At 38.1% G+C, this 20,217-nt stretch overlaps 2 protein-coding genes across 4 annotated transcripts; one reads left to right on the plus strand and one right to left on the minus strand.

Moving 5' to 3' along the window:
- The first annotated feature begins 2,998 nt into the window (after nucleotides 1-2,998).
- On the plus strand, nucleotides 2,999-4,157 carry LOC103718143 (uncharacterized). Its single transcript, XM_008806819.5, has 2 exons — nucleotides 2,999-3,326; nucleotides 3,546-4,157. Exons 1-2 carry the CDS (start codon nucleotides 3,066-3,068, stop codon nucleotides 3,894-3,896), a joined length of 612 nt encoding a protein of 203 aa, XP_008805041.1. The 5' UTR covers nucleotides 2,999-3,065; the 3' UTR covers nucleotides 3,897-4,157.
- Nucleotides 4,158-9,052: 4,895 nt separating this feature from the next.
- LOC103718131 (interactor of constitutive active ROPs 2, chloroplastic-like) lies at nucleotides 9,053-14,243 on the minus strand. Of its 3 annotated transcripts, XM_089927252.1 has the most exons (6): nucleotides 14,107-14,145; nucleotides 13,444-13,577; nucleotides 13,145-13,200; nucleotides 12,033-12,213; nucleotides 9,529-11,188; nucleotides 9,053-9,417 (listed from the first exon to the last, which is right to left on the minus strand). In XM_089927252.1, exons 3-5 carry the CDS (start codon nucleotides 13,162-13,164, stop codon nucleotides 9,542-9,544), a joined length of 1,848 nt encoding a protein of 615 aa, XP_089783378.1. In that variant the 5' UTR covers nucleotides 13,165-13,200; nucleotides 13,444-13,577; nucleotides 14,107-14,145; the 3' UTR covers nucleotides 9,053-9,417; nucleotides 9,529-9,541. The 3 variants fall into 3 exon arrangements, with proteins under 3 accessions (XP_089783378.1, XP_038988362.1, XP_017700951.1); XM_039132434.2 differs by lacking the exon at nucleotides 13,444-13,577 and having other exon boundaries at nucleotides 14,107-14,243; XM_017845462.4 differs by lacking the exon at nucleotides 13,444-13,577 and having other exon boundaries at nucleotides 12,033-12,216; nucleotides 14,107-14,243.
- Between the last annotated feature and the right edge of the window lie 5,974 nt (nucleotides 14,244-20,217).

Here is a 20,217-nt window from a genome sequence, read left to right on the forward strand (position 1 = left end):
TAATGTGATGAGCCTGATGTCCGGATCCTATCCAAACCAGCCATTTCTAGTCGGTCCACGTGCCATAATTTATTGGTGGTAGGTAAGCTCTTCCACCCCAATAATCCACAAAAAAGGAAAACCTAGGAGGTAAGTGTTCAAGATGCCCAAACAAATTTCTAGAGAACCTGCTTATGTTCCCCGAGCACCATTCTAACTTAAGTATCGGAGGGTTCCTCGTTGGACAATCCTGACTTCGGTTTCGGAGGATCTTCCGTCGGATACGCTCCGATCATTTTCGTTTGTACTGTTTCAGGTTGGAGTGCGGCCACCCAACAAACACTCCAATAGTGACTGCACACCGCTCGTCCTCTTCGATTCTTATCGGAGCAGCCGACAGATGAGCTCTCCAGTGCCGTTGCGCTCCTCATTGCAGTGTTTAGGATGGTCCGGTTCTCAGCAGCAACGGCTGTAAGTCAAACCACCCTTGTAATGCAAAGAATAATCAAGTTGATTCTGTAGAGCAGAACAATTCTGCTTCAAACAAGCAGGCTTCCCGAGGACTCCCATGAGAGCTCTTGCCACAGTGCAATGCATGATTGTTTATCATATTAATCAAGAGAGAAATTGTTTTGGAAGCCTACCTCAGTCACAACTTATAAAAATAGGAATAAAGAATAGAATGCAGACATTGGTGCAACAGTATATAATTATAAAAAATAGAAATAAAAGTATTTTTTACCATAAAAAAATTGAATAATGAGATACCAACTCTCCATGTGAACTAAAATCCGAAACGAACGGTTAGAAAGCATAAGGCTTTCCTTACCGCCTGAAAATAGCATACTAGAAAGCTCGCCACTGGTGTTAGATCACCAAGAAAGAGAACAAATAAAGAGAAGATACAAGAGTAGCATAGATCCAGATGTCTTGATTTTTAAGAATTTTCTTTACCATCACACTATTTTTCGAGAAATATGGAATATATTGTAGCCTGGACTACAACAAGAGATATATAAATCAAAGATACTTCTAAAATAGAATCCTACTAGTAAGTAAAGTGCAAGATAAAGTAAAAATAAGATAAAATAAGATTAATTCATTGATGTTGGATACCCAAAGGGTCGTTCCCAACATTACAATCTAATTTTATAAGAGACTTCTCATAGTAAGATTAGTACTACTACGTAATCCTCTTGGATACTTATCGTTGCTATTATTTGCCATATGGCTCACTACTATCATATATGATAAATAGTATTACTCTTCTTCTCATATCATGGATAATAAGAATATAGGTATAACTACCTCACTTTTCTCATATTATGAATAGTGGAAAGATAAATATAATTACTTTCTTTAGATTTTGCTCAGCTAAGACCTCGTCATAGTCCAATGACTATCACTTTCTTGGGTCTGCATCTTCTTTGCTGGCCTTGTCGGTTTTTAGTTTACCATTAGCTTGGATGCAGTACTGTAAACAGTGATCCATGGTGTTTCCCTGAACACAAAAATATGACCACAACTTATCACGTCCAACCACATGCTGCCTGTGTAATATAACGAACTAGTGTTTGCAAACCATGCGGGCACTACAAGTCATATCATATCACTATTTTACGTTCTTATTATGTATCCGGGGTAGCCAAAATTTAGATAGATTTCTTTAGAAGAATGCTCATGTCGCTCTCAGATACTAGTCCGCATTGGTAGTAGAAAAAGCGACTGATGTCCCCTTTAATTACTTTCCGAGGAGCTTGCACAGGATTAAGTGCAGAAAAAATGGGTGAAATACTTCACCTTCTTGGAGGCTTAGGTCCACACGGCAACGACCTGGAAACTAAAAAGAGGAGGTGAAGTGGTAGGGAAAGGGATTCCAACGCACTAGGGAAGAGGACCGAAGCAGCCCCCCCTCTTATATTTTTCCAACGGGGAGAAATCCGGAGTTAGAAATTTAGAGCTTCTCAACGTGGAAACAAGGATAAGATGGGCGAAAATATGGCCGGTTTCTATTGTGGTTGCTTTCTCGTGCCCAACGAGCGACCGCCTCCTCACCCAACACTTTGACCCCCAACCCACTTTGGATGGTTAATTAGTCGCCACCCTCATGGATGGGGACCAGAGATAAATATTTGTAGAATTTAAAGAGAAAATGTTATATGACGTATGATCTCTCTGTCAGTCCCTGAAAAGTTTTTATTTTTTTTTCAAAAAAAATCTTTGTGATGTAACTAGGTAAGTCATGGTTCAACTAACCACTTAAATTTCTTGCAAACTGTAACTTATTTATATATATGGTGGGATTATGAACAGAAATTTTTTATATGACACTTGGTTTAAAATGATGTGATGCATAAATTTGGCATTAAAGAAACATATGTACCTTCTGTTTTTTAAGAAAAAAACTCTTCTGGCCATTCACTGCTGTGCAAAATTATACATGCTTGCAAATTTTGACACTAAAAAAAAAGCAACTTAAATCATAGTAAATTAAGATGCACCATATAATTTAAACTCTTGTTTCCAGCGCATTCTAAATCAAGTCCAGCTCAAAAACAGCTTAAATTATCTAATTTCTTCTCTCTTGTCTCTTATATCCTCTCGAGCTTTCCTCTTATCAGTGATTATATATATATATATATATATATATATGTATATATATGAGAAAACGATTAGGCGACACGCCTAATCTCTTCCATTAATTCAATTGAAGGCAACGAGCCTTATCAATGATATATTACCAATAACCTACCCCTGCTTTTGCCACAATTGACAAAGTTCCAGCACCGTAATGTTGGAACTTTCAACGAAACAAAAGACTTCCAAGTTTAAGCACGGCCGTCTCCCCAGGTGAGCCATGGGTGTTTAAAAAACAAAAAAAAAAGGTAAAATAATTTAAGCCGCTGAAGTCAGCTTTCCCACTTGATAAACTTATCAACCCCCTCTCCGTTTTCCCTCCCTCTCCCTATTTATATTATCCTAGACTCAAAGATCCATCACAAATCATTCCTTTTCATCACCCTCCCACCTTGAGCCAGCTCTCCTCCCTACCAACTCTTACCCTCTCTCTCTCTCTCTATTCTCTCATGGAGGCAAGTGACACAACCACTACCACCACCTTCCATTATCCATCCTCTTCCTCTCCTTCCTCCTCTCCTACCTCTTCTCCTCCTTCCCGTCCAACACCTCCCCCTGTTGTTCTCAGCCCTTGCGCTGCCTGCAAGGTCCTCCGCAGGAGATGCGTCGACAAGTGCGTGCTTGCGCCTTATTTCCCTCCCAACGAACCCCTCAAATTCACCACCGCTCATCGAGTCTTCGGTGCCAGCAACATCATCAAATTATTGCAGGTAATCCATCACTTGGAATGCTTGGTTACTCTATATATTATTACACCATTCTTAACTGGAGAAGGCTCTCCAAATTGACGTTAGAAACATGCTCCTCTTAACCTATTTATCAAGTGATAAATAAAGTGATGGCATTCTTTCATGATATTATGAGTAATAGAATTCTATCAAAGAGAAATATTCTGCCAAGCATGACTCGATGGATTACGGTGGTTGCAGGAACTCCCGGAGAGCCAGAGGGCCGATGCAGTGAGCAGCATGGTGTACGAGGCGAATGCTCGAATGAGGGACCCGGTGTACGGGTGCGCCGGGGCCATTTGCCAGCTCCAGAAGCAAGTGAGCGAGCTGCAGGCCCAGTTGGCCAGGGCACAGGCTGAGCTCGTCACCATGCAGTCCCAGTACGCAAGCCTGGTCGCCAACATCTGCATGGAGGTGGCTCAGTCTCAGCAGTTCATGCTGCAATCTCTCGACAGCACCGGCACAAATAATCCTGACTTGTTACAGAGCGATGCTTCCATGCTGGATGATTACTGCCAAGGTTCAGTTTGGGAGGGGCTTCTATGGACATGAGTAAACTACTCTTGTTAGGCCACCGCAAGGATGAATGGTCGACCTACGTTTTAAAAAAGTGAAACAAAAAGAAAAAAATGACATCTTGGATTTGAATTTGTAATCTAGATGGATAGGTAGGAGAAGTGATGCGAGAGGAATGTTCTGTACCAATAACAGTATTTTATCCTTGATTGACTATAAGAAATTAATGTTGATGAACTCTTTAAACATAGTTTCGAAGTTTGATGTGGTTATCTCCTCTGGAATTGTTACAAACTGTTCGCGGTCCAATATGGCCAGGGCACGGGGTCTCATACAATATTATTCCTTAAATTCAACTGTTTGTAGTCAAATGATGGGTTCCTTGTCAAACAATCTCTATGACTTAATTGCACAAAAGTCTTTTCCTCTAAGATGCAGACTAGTGAGTCAATTAGAAGGCTTTGCATGTCAAAATATCACAAGGAGAAGCATGTGGCCTACGAGAAAATAAATGAGTGCGTGTGCTCCTGGCATTGAATAGGAGAAGTAGTTAGCCTCGAGCACTCGGTCACTGTTACTAGTCTTTGAATTAACATGACTGGTAGTGATAAATCATGAAGGAATGATGGAGCCCATGATTATAATCATCATTAGGGTGCTTTGTAAGATGATGTAACCAAACTGGTTCTCAGAGTGGCCCTGTAATTTTAATTTTTTTATTGCACAGCTATTGCAACGAGGGCTCATTAGCTTTATTTCTTTCTAAGTAAAACGTATTTAGGCTAGTTGTTACTTAGATTGATAATATATTAAAGCAGAGATAGGCCTATGGAGTTAAATAGGGTTTTTCATGATTATGTTTTGGTAAGCATAAATTTGACGTAAGTTTATCGCCCTAGTTTTATCTAGTGCTCGTGCCATATGACAATGTTCTCTTGTGTTTTTAATTACTTTGTGTGTGTGAGCAATTTCAGGTGAAAGATAGTTCTCCTTAATACAGTGGAGTGTGTGCATAATGTCCTACAGCATCATGATTCATGAAACGAATTTAGTGGGCTAGAAAAGAACCTGAGACCGAACTCCACTACATTCTCCCAAACACCTTTAACGCATTGAGTCCACATGGATGTCAGATAATTTCTAGTAGATGTCTACAGTAATGGCACCTTATTCTCAAGCAACATGCATGTTAACGTCGTCGAGCCAGCTGAGGGCTCCATCCAAAGTATGGCAACAGTATCTATATAGTGCTAAATGGATGATAGTGTAGGCAAATTGTCATGGTGCTTCACATGAGCCCATCCTTTGCCTTTCCAGATGGAAGCTACTGGCTTTTGTCCTTCATAGGTGCATCTGATATCTTACGTTTCATGTCCCAGTTGGCACAATAATTGAACTGAAGGAGTACACAAGTGTAAAGCAAAGGATTGATTTAGGTGCATGAGTCATGAACTTCTGCAACTCACAGCAGAATTCAGATCTTTTAACTTGCGGCATCATTTTGTTTATGGTGCTTTCATGGTTACATTCAAGCTAGTTTGGCATCTACTAATTAGGTGTCTATCTGCCCATAGTTTATGGACAATGCAGCTAAATCTGAGAAAATGGCCTACCAGTATTAGTGATCAGTGGACCAAATGAAAAAATAGAAAATTCCAACAACTAATAAGAAAAACTGTGGACCAGTTGATTGCTGTTGTCTAAAAATATGGAAGAAAAGGAATTTTCGGATTTTCTTAAAAAAATCAAGTTCTATCTATTGTATCTTGCAGAAAATTTTATGAATCTTCTTCAACTGAAAGCATTTATATTCAGAGAAGCCGCTTGACCCTCTCAAACTTGGAAATAATCTTGGAGCATTGGCATCGCACGTTAAGAGACGATGATCTATCTTTGTAGAAAAAGGCTGACTTACACCGAGATGCAGAGCTTATATAGTTGTATATTGAAGTTACAGATATCCTTCAAAGCACTTATGAGATTATTCAGCTTGTTGAATAGTTTAACAGATCTACTTACAGACTACTACCTTTTGTAAAAAAAATTTATTGCTTTTTTATTTTTTTTCCTTGCAAATACTTTATAAATAGTTTTTGTAAACTTCATTTTTTTTAATAAAGGCCGGGTGGCTTTGCCTCCCTTTTCATATAAAAAAAAGAGATACATTCAAATACGATGTATGCAATTATTTTGGCATTCTTTTTTTCTTTTGGAATCTTATGAGATATCCAAAGCTTTTTTCTGATATTTTAGAATTTTAAATTTGATAACCAAGCCGCGGTCTGCAATTATATTTATGGTGTACATTTGATTCGTTAAGAAGCTGCTTCAACAAATAAAATGTACCAAAACAAAACATTTTTGCATAAATAATACCCAAGATGTCAAATTTGGATGCCATAAACTGATTTTTCTTGGCAGTGACTGCCACTGGCCTGCATTAGATTTTCAACGTAGGTTCACCAAATCTCACTTCTTTATGAATGGCAATAGTCAGCAACTGTGTATAAAAGTTAACATCTAATCGAGTTGGCGCGGGGCCACTGTTCAAAACGTAATCGATCGTTTGCTGCGCATTTGACGCGATCTATATTCCAAGTGGGTGGGTCCCTCCGCCCAACTAACTATTTTAACGTATGAATACAAATGCCACAAAGAAAACCAGTTAATGGCAGAGAAAAAGTCATCTTCGTTTCAGCCTTTCTTCTTCTTTTTTTTTTTGCCAGGCTTCAGTCTTTCTTTCGGTTGCGGCACAACTTGGTGTTTTTCGGTACGCTGAACGAACTCCCATGGCCACGGTGCAAAATCCGTACAGAAAAGCTGTGCGAAAAGGTTATTCTGCACGGATTTCAAAACGGCTACTGCAGACTCTATTGTTGATGTCACTAAACATGGTGACATGCTCAGCTAAAAAATTAAAAATATTTTCTACATAAATAAGATTCTTTTGTTCATGAAAAAAAATATGGAATAAGGTAAAATTTACTCTCTCTTTTTTGTTCGGAGTAAATTTTTGTAAAAATGATCTTAAACTTTTAGATAAAATATGATAAATTTCTTCTCTTTATTAAAGATATAATATATATTTTAGGCAACTTTCCAATATGTACAACCAAATATGAGAACTAGATATAAAAAAACAACTTTATGAGGCATCGTGCATCAGTTTTTTTTAAAAAAAAAAAGTAAATTTTTTTTTTTTGCGAACCAAATGAGCGCTTAAAAAAATTTAAAAAAATTTCAAAGTTGGGCTAGCTATTAAGAACCCAAGAACAAGCAGCTTGGGAAGGAATTTGCTTTGCAAACTTCATCCTTAAGGGTGATTCTATTTATTTGAAGAGCAATTCTATGACAAAATTAGTTGTATAATGAGATAGAAGCATATGTTGATGGACGTCTTTTACTGCAAGATATTTGGAGGAAGGCTGTAGCGCTTTCTATCGTAGTTATGTTTATCATAAATGAATAGAGCAGCAAATTGGGTTACATACTATATAATAGATCATTCTGGTGGAGCCATGTGGAAGATTTTTTAGGTCCGAAACCCAGGAACCTGTTTACCTAGGGGTTCAACTTGAGTAATTTCATCATCTGGAATTATTAGGTTATTCTCTGCTACTTGTAGACGTAGCGTAGAATATGGCTTGGAGCATTCTTTGTTTTTCCTAAGACCAATATTTGACTTGTTGACTTTTCAGTGTTTTTTTGAATAAATAAAAGTTCAGCCTACTTCTCTGATGATCAGCTGTCTTAAAAACTGGAGAAGGAACAATTAATTTACCCCATTGCCTTCATCGTTCCTATAAAAAATGTGGTATCCAAGGAGAGCTGTCAAACTATAAGAAATGTGGTATATTTTCGCAGTAAGACATGGAAAACAGAGAGCTGTCTACCCACAGGAAACAATTTGACTACTTTGATAAATTGTAGACAAGGCAGACCAACTTCCAATCAAATATAAGAAAGGAATCACAATGTCAAAACAAGGGTAAAGAGAAGATAAGGTTAGTGGCATCTATCTATAAATTAAATGCATATGCTATGTTGAATGCTGCATTTTAAATGGGAACAGATAACACTCTGCTTTGAAAGTTGGTCAATGATCTACAGCTACTTCATAAGATGCATTAGCTTTTTGTATCTTTCTTCATGGTATCTAGCAATTCTTCTCTATACTCAAAAGGCTTCAAAGTACCATTCTTTTTCAGAGGAAAGATTGTCAACAACGAAGTTTTGATCAACCAATGTTTAATATAAAGAAGGAATTATTTGTTAGATATCGAATTTTTGCTAGGGTCTTAGTGGTCAAGATGATCCTGCTTTTGATTAATAGGGTAGTTGTTAGCTTCTAGAAGCCCCTGTATTTTCTTTACTTTAGCATGCGTGGAGAAAGATCATGTACTGCTAAGTTACAAGTCAATACTTTCAATTATAATATGGATAGTCCTTGTCTTTCATTTCATTTTTCAATGAAATGGGAGATGGCTTGCCGCTGTTTTGCTCAAAAGAGAGAGGATCATACCCCACAAGATATGATAGCCAGGGCTGTCCATGGACCGGGATGGGCCCTAAGGCCTGATGACCCGGCTCGAGGAAAACCGGGCTCGGACTCAGAATTTTAACCCAAAAGCCCGAAAGTGAAGATGGCCCGATATTATGGACCGGGCCCGGACTAGGTTTTCATGGGCTTCACTTGGCCCCCACCCAATCTCATATATTCCAATGGCAGGCCGGGGCCTAGGATCCTTGGGCTTGAGCTTAAGAGTACGGGTTTACTTCGGGCCTAGGGCCGAGACGACTCATTGAGAAAAGAGAAAAAGGAGATGCATAGTTTTTTTCATCATCTGCTCCTCAACAAATTTAATTATGTTGCTTGAGTCCAATGCAATCAAGACTTGCATCCCTGTCTTGTCAGAAAAATAGGCACGAAGGGTAGGTCATAAATTTTCATAAAATGACCACTCAAAGGTGGAATGAAGGTTTTTGCACTGTAGTGATTGAGAAATTTAAGTTTTCTTTTATATATATATATATATATATATAAAACTTTTCAGTTATTTAACCTCTCTGAATTTTCGGCCTGCAAATTTTTCATCAAAATCCAAAACTTCTCATTTTTACCTGAATTATTCCCCAATGCCAAATTTGTGAGCAATGGCTGCCTTCTGGTCCAACAGTTCTAAAACCGGGGCAGTGTAAGAGCATTCTTATTCTTCCACAAGTCTAGTCAATGCAATTGCTGGTAAGCCAAGCAAATAGCAAATCTAATGGCACGCAAAAAAAACAAAATTCTGACTCAGGTCCGATCCTCATAGTGCAATCAAGATCTGTGAATTTTTTGAACACATCAAGGACCTACAAGTTCAGTTGGCAAAAACTATATATTCCAAGGAAAAATGGGAATCATTTATACATAGTGTCTGGAATACTAGCAAGTAAAAGAGCAAGGTCTGCGTTTGCACAGAGAAAGAGCAACCTGAAGCTGTAGCCATCGCCCTTCTGCAGATGTGTTGCCCCTTTCCTCTTCAAGGATTCCCCAACTGAATAACTCTTGGCTCTGGACATGGGCAATACAAGCAAAAGATCAACGTCTCAGCGATGAGGAAAGAACCTGAATCAACAGCAAATCAACCAGGGAAGAAATAACTAACAAAGATGAGATACAAACCTGGAGATGCTCACTAAGATAACTTCTGGCCCTTCTTCCACAACCCGCTGATTCTCCTTAGCACATTATTGTTCTTCTTCCTTTGAGATTCATCATCCAGATCATCAGAAAATGGTGAGCTCATCAGCTTCTTATCGACGGAATGGTACTCATAATCCAGCGAGCCTGTCCTCTCCACCAGCCTCTCATTGTTGCCGGCTGTAAGCACAGCCATGGCAGCTTCAGCTGCCTTCCGCCACTGGTCGGCTTGCACCCGCAGCCTCCTCAGCTCAGCTTCCATTTCTGATCTCATTGCTTTTGCTGCATCCAACTGCTCGGTCACCCTTGCAGCCCTCCTGCTGCTTTTATCCGCCTCCTCGGTAACAAATCCGAGCCTCGTCATTGCCTCCTTCTCTGCAGCTCTTGCCATCTCAACCTCAGCTACTGCTGCTTGATAAGCTTTATGGCTCTCCATTTCTCTCCTCCTCATCTCAGATTTCAGTTGCTCGTTCTCCTCTGAAATGCTCTGCAGGGTTGTCTCCTTATCCATTAGTTCCGCCTTCAATTCCCTGATGCTGGCAATTGATTGTTTTAGCTCTAGACCCAATTCAGATTCCATTTGGTTTGTTCCTCCCTTTTCTAACTCCTCATGCAGCTTCTTGTTCATAGCTGATAAGCTTCGAAGTTCTGCTTCCTTGTCATATAGACTAGCCTTTAGTACAATAATCTCAGTTTTCGAATTGTTCAATGCTGATTTTAATTCGGTTTCTCTCACTCTAGAGTCAATCTTCATTTGCTCCATCAATTCATAAGCATGTTGTGTTTGCAATATCCTTTGTATCTGTTCTTCTTGGTACTTCATCTCAGCTGCCTCAAGTGCCGATCTCAATTGTTCCATTTCCGACTCCAGGGAGTTGCACCTGATTTTCTGTGAATCATAGCAATCACCATTATGATGCGCCAAAGATTGGTTACCAGCAAGAGACTGACCTTCGTGTAATTTTCTCACAACTTCTTCAAGTGAATTCACTCGAGCCCTGGATTCCTCCAGTTCAGAAGCCACTAAGCTGAAAGAATCCATGAATTTTGATCCATCACTAAGGAGATTCTCTATAGTCGTTCTAGCTATTTCCAATTGCTGTTTTGTCTCAATAACTGTTGCTTTTGCATCAGCTTCTGCCTTTTCACTCTCTCTAAGCTGAACTTTTAGGCTTCCGATGATGGATATGGCCTCTTCCATATCTTTTTTCAAGGCCTGGAGCTCGGAAATTTCCACTTCAGATTGCCTGGCTTGGGCAGCCTCGGATTTGAGAACCATTTCCAGCTGCAGCTTCAACCTCTGTATCTCATTCATGGATGAGGCCAGAGCTGCTGAGTCAACAGAGTGCTGTTTCTGGAGGGATTCAAGCTCGGACTGCCATACACGATCCCTTTCCTGAGAGATTTTGCAGAGTTCTTGGAGCCTAGCCTCTTCTGCTGCAGAGAGCTCTACAAGCTGGTGTTGGGAATCTTCAAGTTTCGCAGATACGACAAAGAGCTGGTTCTTGGCCTCTTCTGATTCCTGCTTTGCTCGCTTCTTTGATGACTCAGATGAGCTCAGCTGTTCCTTTGCCTTCTTTAAATCCTCTTGGAGCTGGACGAGTTGACATTCCAACTCAGACACCCTGCTTGGAAGCTTCTTCTGGGAATTGAGCACAAAAGAGGTCGATGTTGATCGATAATCTCCAATATCCTTTGCAACATAAAGATAACAAGCAAATACCAGACCATGGTATGGTTTATCTAAGCAGGAAGGAACTATAAGTTTCTTTTTTATGACGGCAATTGTTGATAAATGGTAAATATTTGCTTCCCAAAGGTGATTCCAGAATGACCCAGGATTGCTGAAGCAAATCAGTTGTGGAGAACAGTGATATTTAAGCCAGATCCAGTGACCAGGATGACCAAAATCCATGTCTTTAAATATCATATCCTCCATTCCATGATGAAACATATTAACAGCATACAGATATCTGCCACTATTGATGATCTGATGCATTATGACTTATAACAGCGATATATGAAGGCAATAACGGCCCTTACCGATAGCGACTGCTATTTCGTATTATAATTTTGTTCATGTTATCTACTTAACAAACATTTATTTAATACAAAAAAAAAAACATTTACAATCGCAGTATATTTCTATTTCCTTTAAGCTGCTATAAATATCAAATGGCCGGTCTAATGGTCCTTCATGGCTTTTGGTTGCAATCATGGTCCCCGTCCAGCCACTCCATGGCTTCTGGTTGCAACGATGGTCCCCGATCAGCTATCATGTACGTGGTGTGTCTCTGTGTGTGTGTGTGGGTGGGTGCGCGTGCACGTGCGTGTGTCCATTTTACTCCTAATTGTTTTCAGAAGAGTTGAAGCTTAATGTTCATTTGATAACAGGGAAATGAAATTAGATGTTCGCAAAACTCTAAAGATGGTAGATCTATCAGATATCAAGCCCCTAAACTGCTCATACAAGATATAGTATGTACCTCACGTACTGGAGTTCTAGGTGATCGACGTTCGATGACCTTAGGACTTCTATCAGTTAAAGTCTTTGCTAGTCGACATGTTGGAGAAGCAGAGTCGGGCTCGGAACCAGCTGCCTTGGGCAGACGATTCGATCTAGGGGTGGCTGGAGATGTCCTCTGAGGACCTTCTGAAGATGCACTCCTGCTTCAAGATGAGAAAGGAAAATATCAGCAACCAACATTGATCATCTACATGAAGCACAAATGAACTAGAGAGAAGATTCATGCGAAATGCTGAAGAAAATATGCTCAAGTGTAAGAATTCTGACTTCTACAAGACTAACATCTCTTTTCATCAATGTTTAATTGTCAGCAAGAATTAAGCAGAAAGGCATCATAATGATACAATTCAACGTGATCTATGAAAAATTGAGAACCATTAAAGCATACTATAGGTTAGAGGGTCGCCAAAATTAATCAGGTCATAAAGAAATAGCGTGTTTACGGATACCCCATACTCAAAGGCCACTTGTAGACCCATTAGCACAGCAATTGGTGATCACTATGCACATTTTCATGCTCGAAGTAACTAAAAACAATAAAAAGAGGCTAACCTCAATTATAGACCCAAGGTAATAAACTCGATGGATGAGATTTCAAAGATCATTGAATTTACACTGAATTGGGAGGGAACAAAACAAAACATTTTGATGAAAAAGGACCCACAGCTTCAAGGCAAGCAGAAGAACAAAAAGGGATGAGGGAATTCAAAAAAAAAGAAGATTAGAAACGGCAAAATGGCCATGGTTTGAAGCAGACTTTCTCTAGAAAAGGCAAGCATAAAGCAAAGAAGATGTGGTTCCCAATGCATGGGCCATCCCCCCAAGCTCAAAGCCAGACAAACTAAAGAGCCTAACATTGGTCACAATCACATGCTGAGGATTTTAAACTACAGTGTCTAGAGTGTGAAAGAAAATAAATTAGAGAGAACAAAGGGTAACCCTTTGTTCTCATCCATAATAACAAGGCAAAAGGTATTATTTAGATTCCCATTGCCTACCACCTGACATAAATTATTCGAAACAACAAAAATTTAATTTTGAAAAACTGAAAAATTCAAGATAAGATCAGACCTTGTTTTGGTTGTCTGCATTTTTTAACTTTTTTCTATTGTTCCTACGAGCCACCCCTGCAGAGCAAAAGAACAAAGTAGGCCTCAGACCGAGAGGAGAGGAGAGAGAGAAGTATGTCAGAGTGGGTGCGTTGTATCTTAACATAAGCAAATAAATGAACCATAGAAATCCAGCGAAATCCAAATCCATTGTTTTTAGAGTAATATATTTACTCAGTCCTGGCTTTCTTTCACCCTTTCAATTGGTTGAAATACAAGTGAAAAAAATAATAATTACCAATAGAATCAAAAAATCAGTACCTTTTTTCTTTACTTTTAACCCTGGTCATGTACTCATACCCTGATCCTCCAACATATTATATCACTACAGCATAAACTTGGACAAAGGAATCCATGAAGCATTCCTTGTTTTCCCTTTACCTCTTGTCAACTACCTTTAAAAAATTATTATCTATTAGTTCATTAATAAATAAAAAGAAATATATAGTCGAAGAGTAGAAAAGATAACTAACTTAATTTATGAACCGTTTTCTTGGATACCCGGTAAACGGACTAAGATCTTTAATATAAGAAAATCTATATGTATTTGATCAGCAGAAAAAAAAAAACTTATGGAACTAAAAGGACTCAATAAGTGAAAATCACATAAGAATATCTCATATTATTTCTGTTTGGATGGAAGATCCCCAGAGAGCGCCTGCTGAAAACTTTTTATTTTTCTTCAAAAGCAAATCACTTCACACCCAGAAAAAAAAGAAAAACAGGGGAGAAGATAAGCTCTCTACGTTCCGTCCCTCTTTCTTTCTTTTTGCAAAGACTTATCTTCCCTCATTTCCTTCCTTGTTTCTGACACCATTCCACGAGGAAAATGAAGAGAATGGTAAACCCAGGGAACAGAGAAGACATGGTTTTAAAACGGAGCAATGGCGAGGAGAAGTGGAGAAAAAAAGTAACAAAACTCACGCAAATGGATCCTTGGGAGAGTTTCTCCAAAGCTTCTTATCTCTCCCTTTCCCTTTCTTTGGCCCTCTCCTCTCCTTCTTTCTCCTTGGCTCGCAGGTCCCGAGACCTCCTCTCGCCCCTGTCTTCGGAGCAGAGACAGAAAGAGCGGGGTGTGAAAGCCGAGGGATCCTGCATTTCTGCCAGGCATAGGATTTTTCCCAGTATTGAGAAACGAATCTGGGAATCGATGGAGAAACGAATGGAATAGGACAATATCTTTCGGAAACGATACCGGTTTTTTTTTTTTTTTTTTTTTCTGGATGAAAGGAAAAAGGGGGCGACGAAGACCTCACCCGCGTAGCAATCCCCACTGGACCTCCTTCTTGCTGAAGAATGTTCGATATGGATAGATAAGTTTTACTCATATCCTCCCCACTCGCAGAAGAGCAGACCAGATGAGGATTCTACTAGGCAAATCAGGCGAAGGGCACCAGTTCTCCGCATTTAATCGACGCTTGCGTGTTTCAAACTTGAGCCACTCCGATAAAATTTTAGCCTCGTTCCAACCGTGCTACCACCTCGATGGTAAACGATATTGCTTTGCCGTGCGGGGGCGAAATGAGATTTACTTTGGAGAAACAGGCTGTTGGCGGTGGCTACACAAGATTTAGTTGAAAAAATTGCAGCGTTGCTTTCTTCCCTTCCAACGGCTATGCTGCATCAGTATTTGCAGCAAGAGTGCTAGTCCTACATGTAGATGACGTGGCTCCACATCTCCGTTAAACTTCACCAATCACATCCTGCCACGTCGGACAGTAACAGGGAGATGAATGCGGTGGTGCAGCATAGCATTATTTTTTTATTTTTATTTTTTTTCTAAAGCTAGTAATTTATACATTACGTATACAAATGTATCCAATAAAATCAGAAAACTTAATATCACGGAGTTGCCGAGACAACTCTCCATCGCTAGCCCATAGAGGGCATTTGATATGGGATGATCGTTCCAAGATCAAGAATGATGTGGGTGGAGGTGATGAAATCACCGCGTTTGGTTGCACCACGGTGATCTTATGTTGCGGTGATCATAAATCACATTCACTCCTCAAATCACTGCCCAACCCGATGATGGAATACCCGTTCTTGAGGTTGGAAATCCAAGATCACCCGAGAGCAGTGATCCTGCGTTGAAAGTTAAAGATAAAAATACCCCTCAATTTAGCAGAAAAATTGATATATTAATATACCATCAATATATTACATCAATGTTATATATATATAATATTATGTTGATATTATATATTATATTATAATATATTACTAATCATATTATTATTATATTATTATTGAAGGATAATTTTAAATTATAGTAGAAATATATTATTATATTTTATATTTATATAATAAAAATATTTAATATATTACTCCTATTTACCTTATTTTTTCTAATCAAAATAATTATTAGTATTAAAAATTCTATTATAAGTATAAATAAAAATATTAATTCTATAATAAATAAAAAAAATATTTTTATAAGATTAATAATTTCTAGGAGTAATAAATATATTTTTATAGAATATATTAATAATTAATATATTGATAAATATATTAATATTTTTATTATAATATATTTTATATGATTAATAAATATATGATAAGGGCTACTAGAAGTAGAATATGTGACGAAATTATGGAGCTATTATAGGAATTAGCATATTGGCTTATATTTTTTATTCATGAGAATTAAAAATACATAAAAAAATCCATCTAAGATATATTAGGAATATTTGTGGTATTATATAGCCGGTGATCTTGAATCTCCATACCATCCCAAACAAGTTACTTATGGATACTCGGAGATTTTTAATTACTGGACTATGGCCTACCAAATACATTGATTTTAGATCACTGGAATCAAATCACTCCAGTATTCGGATCACCGGAAATCTTATATCACCGTGGTGATCCTGTTGTGGTTACTAAATGCTCCCATAAGGTATTACCAGGATGATTGGCCATATAAGCAGCCACCCAATCTACAGTCTCGTTTGTTTTTTTAAATACATGCATGGTCTAGAAAAAATTTTCTATTTCTCAGCATCATTCAGATATCTTAATGGCTGCAAGAAATATTCTTGTATCGAAATCCCAAAATCGGGGGCATTTTGGGTCAAGAAGGCGCATTTATCCGTGCCCACAGGGCCAGGAGGCGGGCCAGCTGACACGGTCTGAGAGTACGAGCCCAATGTATGCCCGCCCGATGCCCGGGAAAATTGAGACCTGGAGCCCCTTAACACCGTCCCCCAAACAAACAAAAGCCAGCCTATGGGCTTCTCTCTCCAGTCAGGGACAGAATCTGAGAGTCACTGGCTTTTGGCAGGACTCCAGCACTCGATGACCATCATGAGCAGATGAATGCCATCAAATCAGACTGTTTTGTGTATCATACATGATGCATTTTGCTTAAAGATCGTCCATCCCCAGGAGCAAATGGACGGTCATCGAATGCTGCACAGTATTTTAGTACAAACAATGTACCATATATGATCCAGAGTCTTTGACCCTTAGCAATTGTCTCTGCTCATAGTTTTGCAACTCCGAAGCTTGGCAACCACCTTATTTTCTATTATATTCTACGGTGGAAGGTGAAAAAGAAAAGTGCGGCAAGTAATGCTTTCAACCTGAAAAGGCTTGGCAGATATACACTAAAATACATGCCTCCTGTAGATGAAGAGCAATTGAAGGGTGTTCTGCTGTTACTATGACTTTTTGATGTTATTCTGCTCCTCGTTGTCTTGTGTTAGCCAACCTAAAGACTCAAAGAATTAGTTTAGAATTTAAAATATTGTTTTATTGTTTTGATTGTATCCTCTATCTGTTGTGTTCCAGCTGCCTTTCGGTTCTATTGTAATGCTATTTAATGACATCAATACAATAGCGTTTAGTCATTGAAGTCCAGACCTTTAATCCTCATCTTAATTCTTTCATCTTGAAAAAAAAATATTTTTTTTTTATATAACGGTGCTTTATACTGGACGGGCATGAGTATAGCTAACAAAATTAGATGATAGAAGATGGCGAAGAGAGACTTCCCTGTATCATTAGAGAAGGCAGAAAAAAAGAGGAGAGACATGCTTATAGAAAAGCATGCGTCGTCACGGTCCCATAACTTGATTAAATTAATAAATCTAAAGGAGCTACAGCAATGTGTAATGCATCAAGAAGTGGTCAAGAGATGGCATTATTCTTCTTGGGTGGAGGAGGGACCACTATAAGGTGGGGTAACTCACACTATGAAAAGAGGTTCCTTAATTTGCAAGAAGACAGCACTTCATAACTCGGGAAGAATTTGCCTAACAGAAAGGAGCCGCAAGGGAGAAAAAAAAAGGGTCATTGTACTTGACCATAAAAATTTGGTACTAAGAGATGATATGCATGCATGCATGCTTACCAGTCCAAGGACCAAAAGGTATGGAATTTTAGGTGGTGCTTCCAGATGAAGCAAGCAATACTATGCCTTCAAGTATAATCTTCATCATTTTCAATAACTAAACTCAGTGTTGTTAAGTATCTAATTTACAAACATGCAAACAGGTCAAATACACCATGAAATCAAATGAATTTTTTTAAGTTAGATTCTCCATCTATCTAAGATTAGATGATTTGAGCAGTTTCATCCTTCAAATCACATTATAAATGAATCACTGAACAATCATATACGACCTAATCAAAATGAAAAGGCCCAGCAATCTTACAGCTTTCATGCAGGCAATCAACAGGGAGACCATGGCCACCTTTTATGCAGCTTTCCTCCTCCCACCTATTCACCAAAAATTGTACCTCTGGGCTGATCTCAGGAAGTAAACATTGTTCTGTTGTGCTTGTCGAACTGGAAAACTTGGAGAGCATGTCTGCTTTTCAGCCTTTTTTTTTTTTGATGACCAAAGGCAGAATTAGTGCTTTTTTTTTAAGCATATCTACTGATTATTTATTAATTTGCTCCGCAATATTTAGTTGATGGTGAGGAAGAGTACTATATTTCAGGCTATGCATATATATCGTGAGGCTAATGGGACGGCGGATTGGATGGCAGCATATATAGCGAACCACTCAGAAGGCATCTTGTAGGTTGGGAAGGACAAGATACCTGGTGTACTTCGGAACTTTTTATTTGCTGACTTTGGATGTATTGGTATCCGTGATACATGAAATGTCTGTTTTAGCGTTAAAAAAAAAAAAACTACAAAAGCCTTAAATTTTTGAGAACTAGGATGGCAAGTTGCTGCCAATTCCTCCCACCAAAAAACAAACAATAGTGAATACAAAACATATCTAAATCATTAGTTCAGCAAGGTGCCTCCATAAGTTGGGACAGGTCAAGCTAATAGGACTGGTGAACACAAAACGAGCCTGTGTAACGTACAAAACTTGTTGGAAGAGGAAAAAAAATTATATTCAGTTCCTACTATCCCGAGGACCTATAAAATGCCTCCACTAGGCGCATTGCTTGTGATGATGGATGCCGCTTATCCTTGTCTCCGTCAAAATATACATAACTCTTTTATTAAATAAAAAGAAGCAAAAAGAAAGTGTTACAAGAAACCTACCAAAAAATCTTCTCCTCGAAAACTAAAGAAAAAAGCCAAAATAATTTTTTTTAAAAGGAAAGTGTAAAAAATATACTAGATGCCTGAAGGTCAATAGCACTATGAACTCATTTGGTTCACAGAAAAAAAAAATCTCATCAAAATATTTATTTTTTTAAAAAATAATATCTGCGAATATGATGTCTGAAAAAATAATTTTGGCATGTTTGGTTGATTATAGAAAAGTGGCATATTTCATAGTAGCTTATGTTTGGTTGAGCACCTATTTTTCTAAAATTTTTTGTATAAAATACCTATTATACCCATAATAAAGGAAAATACGTTATTCATGGATTTTAATGGCTTAGGAGTACTTTTGGAAAAAAAAAAGACCTTGATTTCTAACTAGTAAGAAGTTTTCTTTTTCATGAAATATGAAAATCTTATTCCCATAAAAATATTACTTTTTATCTCTTTTCTTTAAAAACTCAAACCAAACGAAAAATATTTATTTGTTTTCTTGTTAACGACACGTTTCTCTTTTTTTTTTCTGCGAACCAAACAAGTCCTACGACTTTAGCTATTTAATCAAAGTATAAAAGTTGGAATTGCGCCTAGTGTATATCTAGTTTTGGCCATATGGATTCACAGGATTAAAGATGAACTTGAGATAAGATGGATTTAATTTTCTATTCTCAAATCAGCTCTATTATAAAGTATAGGTTATGCAGCGCAAAAGTGGCCGTAGGTTAAACACTTGTAATTGAGTTCGATTTAAGGCCATCAAAACTAACTCAAAGAGCTGATTCGCCATAGGATGGACCATTAACGCATTATCTTGATTTCTAAAAATCCTTACTCTGACTTTGCATTTGGCACCTAGCTTGAAGTTTCAAATACTCGAGCCAATATCAATTGCAACTTTAGAAAAGTGTAAATTGGTTAGGTTGGGCTTGGAGTTTAGCCAAGATACTGGATGATTGCATGACAACTGTCTTGATAACAAATTGATAGCAATGTATTAGATTGCGGATAAATGAATCATGGGTTAGCATAAAAAATTTAAAAATACTATCTCGTCACTTGTGGTTGTAGTGAAGTTTAAAAACCAGCCTAACTTTGCTACATGCACATCTCGCTAAAGTAGCACCACATAGACTACGATAAAACCAAGGCTTAAAAATGCATGATTTGCAATGCTTGGATCAATAGTTCTTATGTATAGATGATAAATATCGTGCCACATATATCGGTTAATCTTTATAGTTGTGTCATGCCAAGTTTCGACAACACATCCTATGTTTATTGCATGGATTCTTAAATACTCATACCTTGATAAAGAAAGCAAAACTTCACATGCAAGTACATAAAGGGGGTAAGCAATCCAGTTTAAATAAGTTTTGCTTGGATGATTATTTGCTTAATGCAGCCTAGATTGTGTAGAAAAATTCTCTGTTTACCGGGATAGCTTGTATAGAATCCTCCATTTATCATGTGGATGCTAATATTGAATTCAGTATTAATAACAAGAGTTTCTGATTTACAT

This window comes from Phoenix dactylifera, chromosome 14 (assembly GCF_051530095.1).
Source record: "Phoenix dactylifera cultivar Ajwa chromosome 14, Ajwa_hap1_PhDact_Kaust_v1.1, whole genome shotgun sequence".
In the NCBI taxonomy this organism is placed as follows: Eukaryota; Viridiplantae; Streptophyta; class Magnoliopsida; order Arecales; family Arecaceae; genus Phoenix; species Phoenix dactylifera.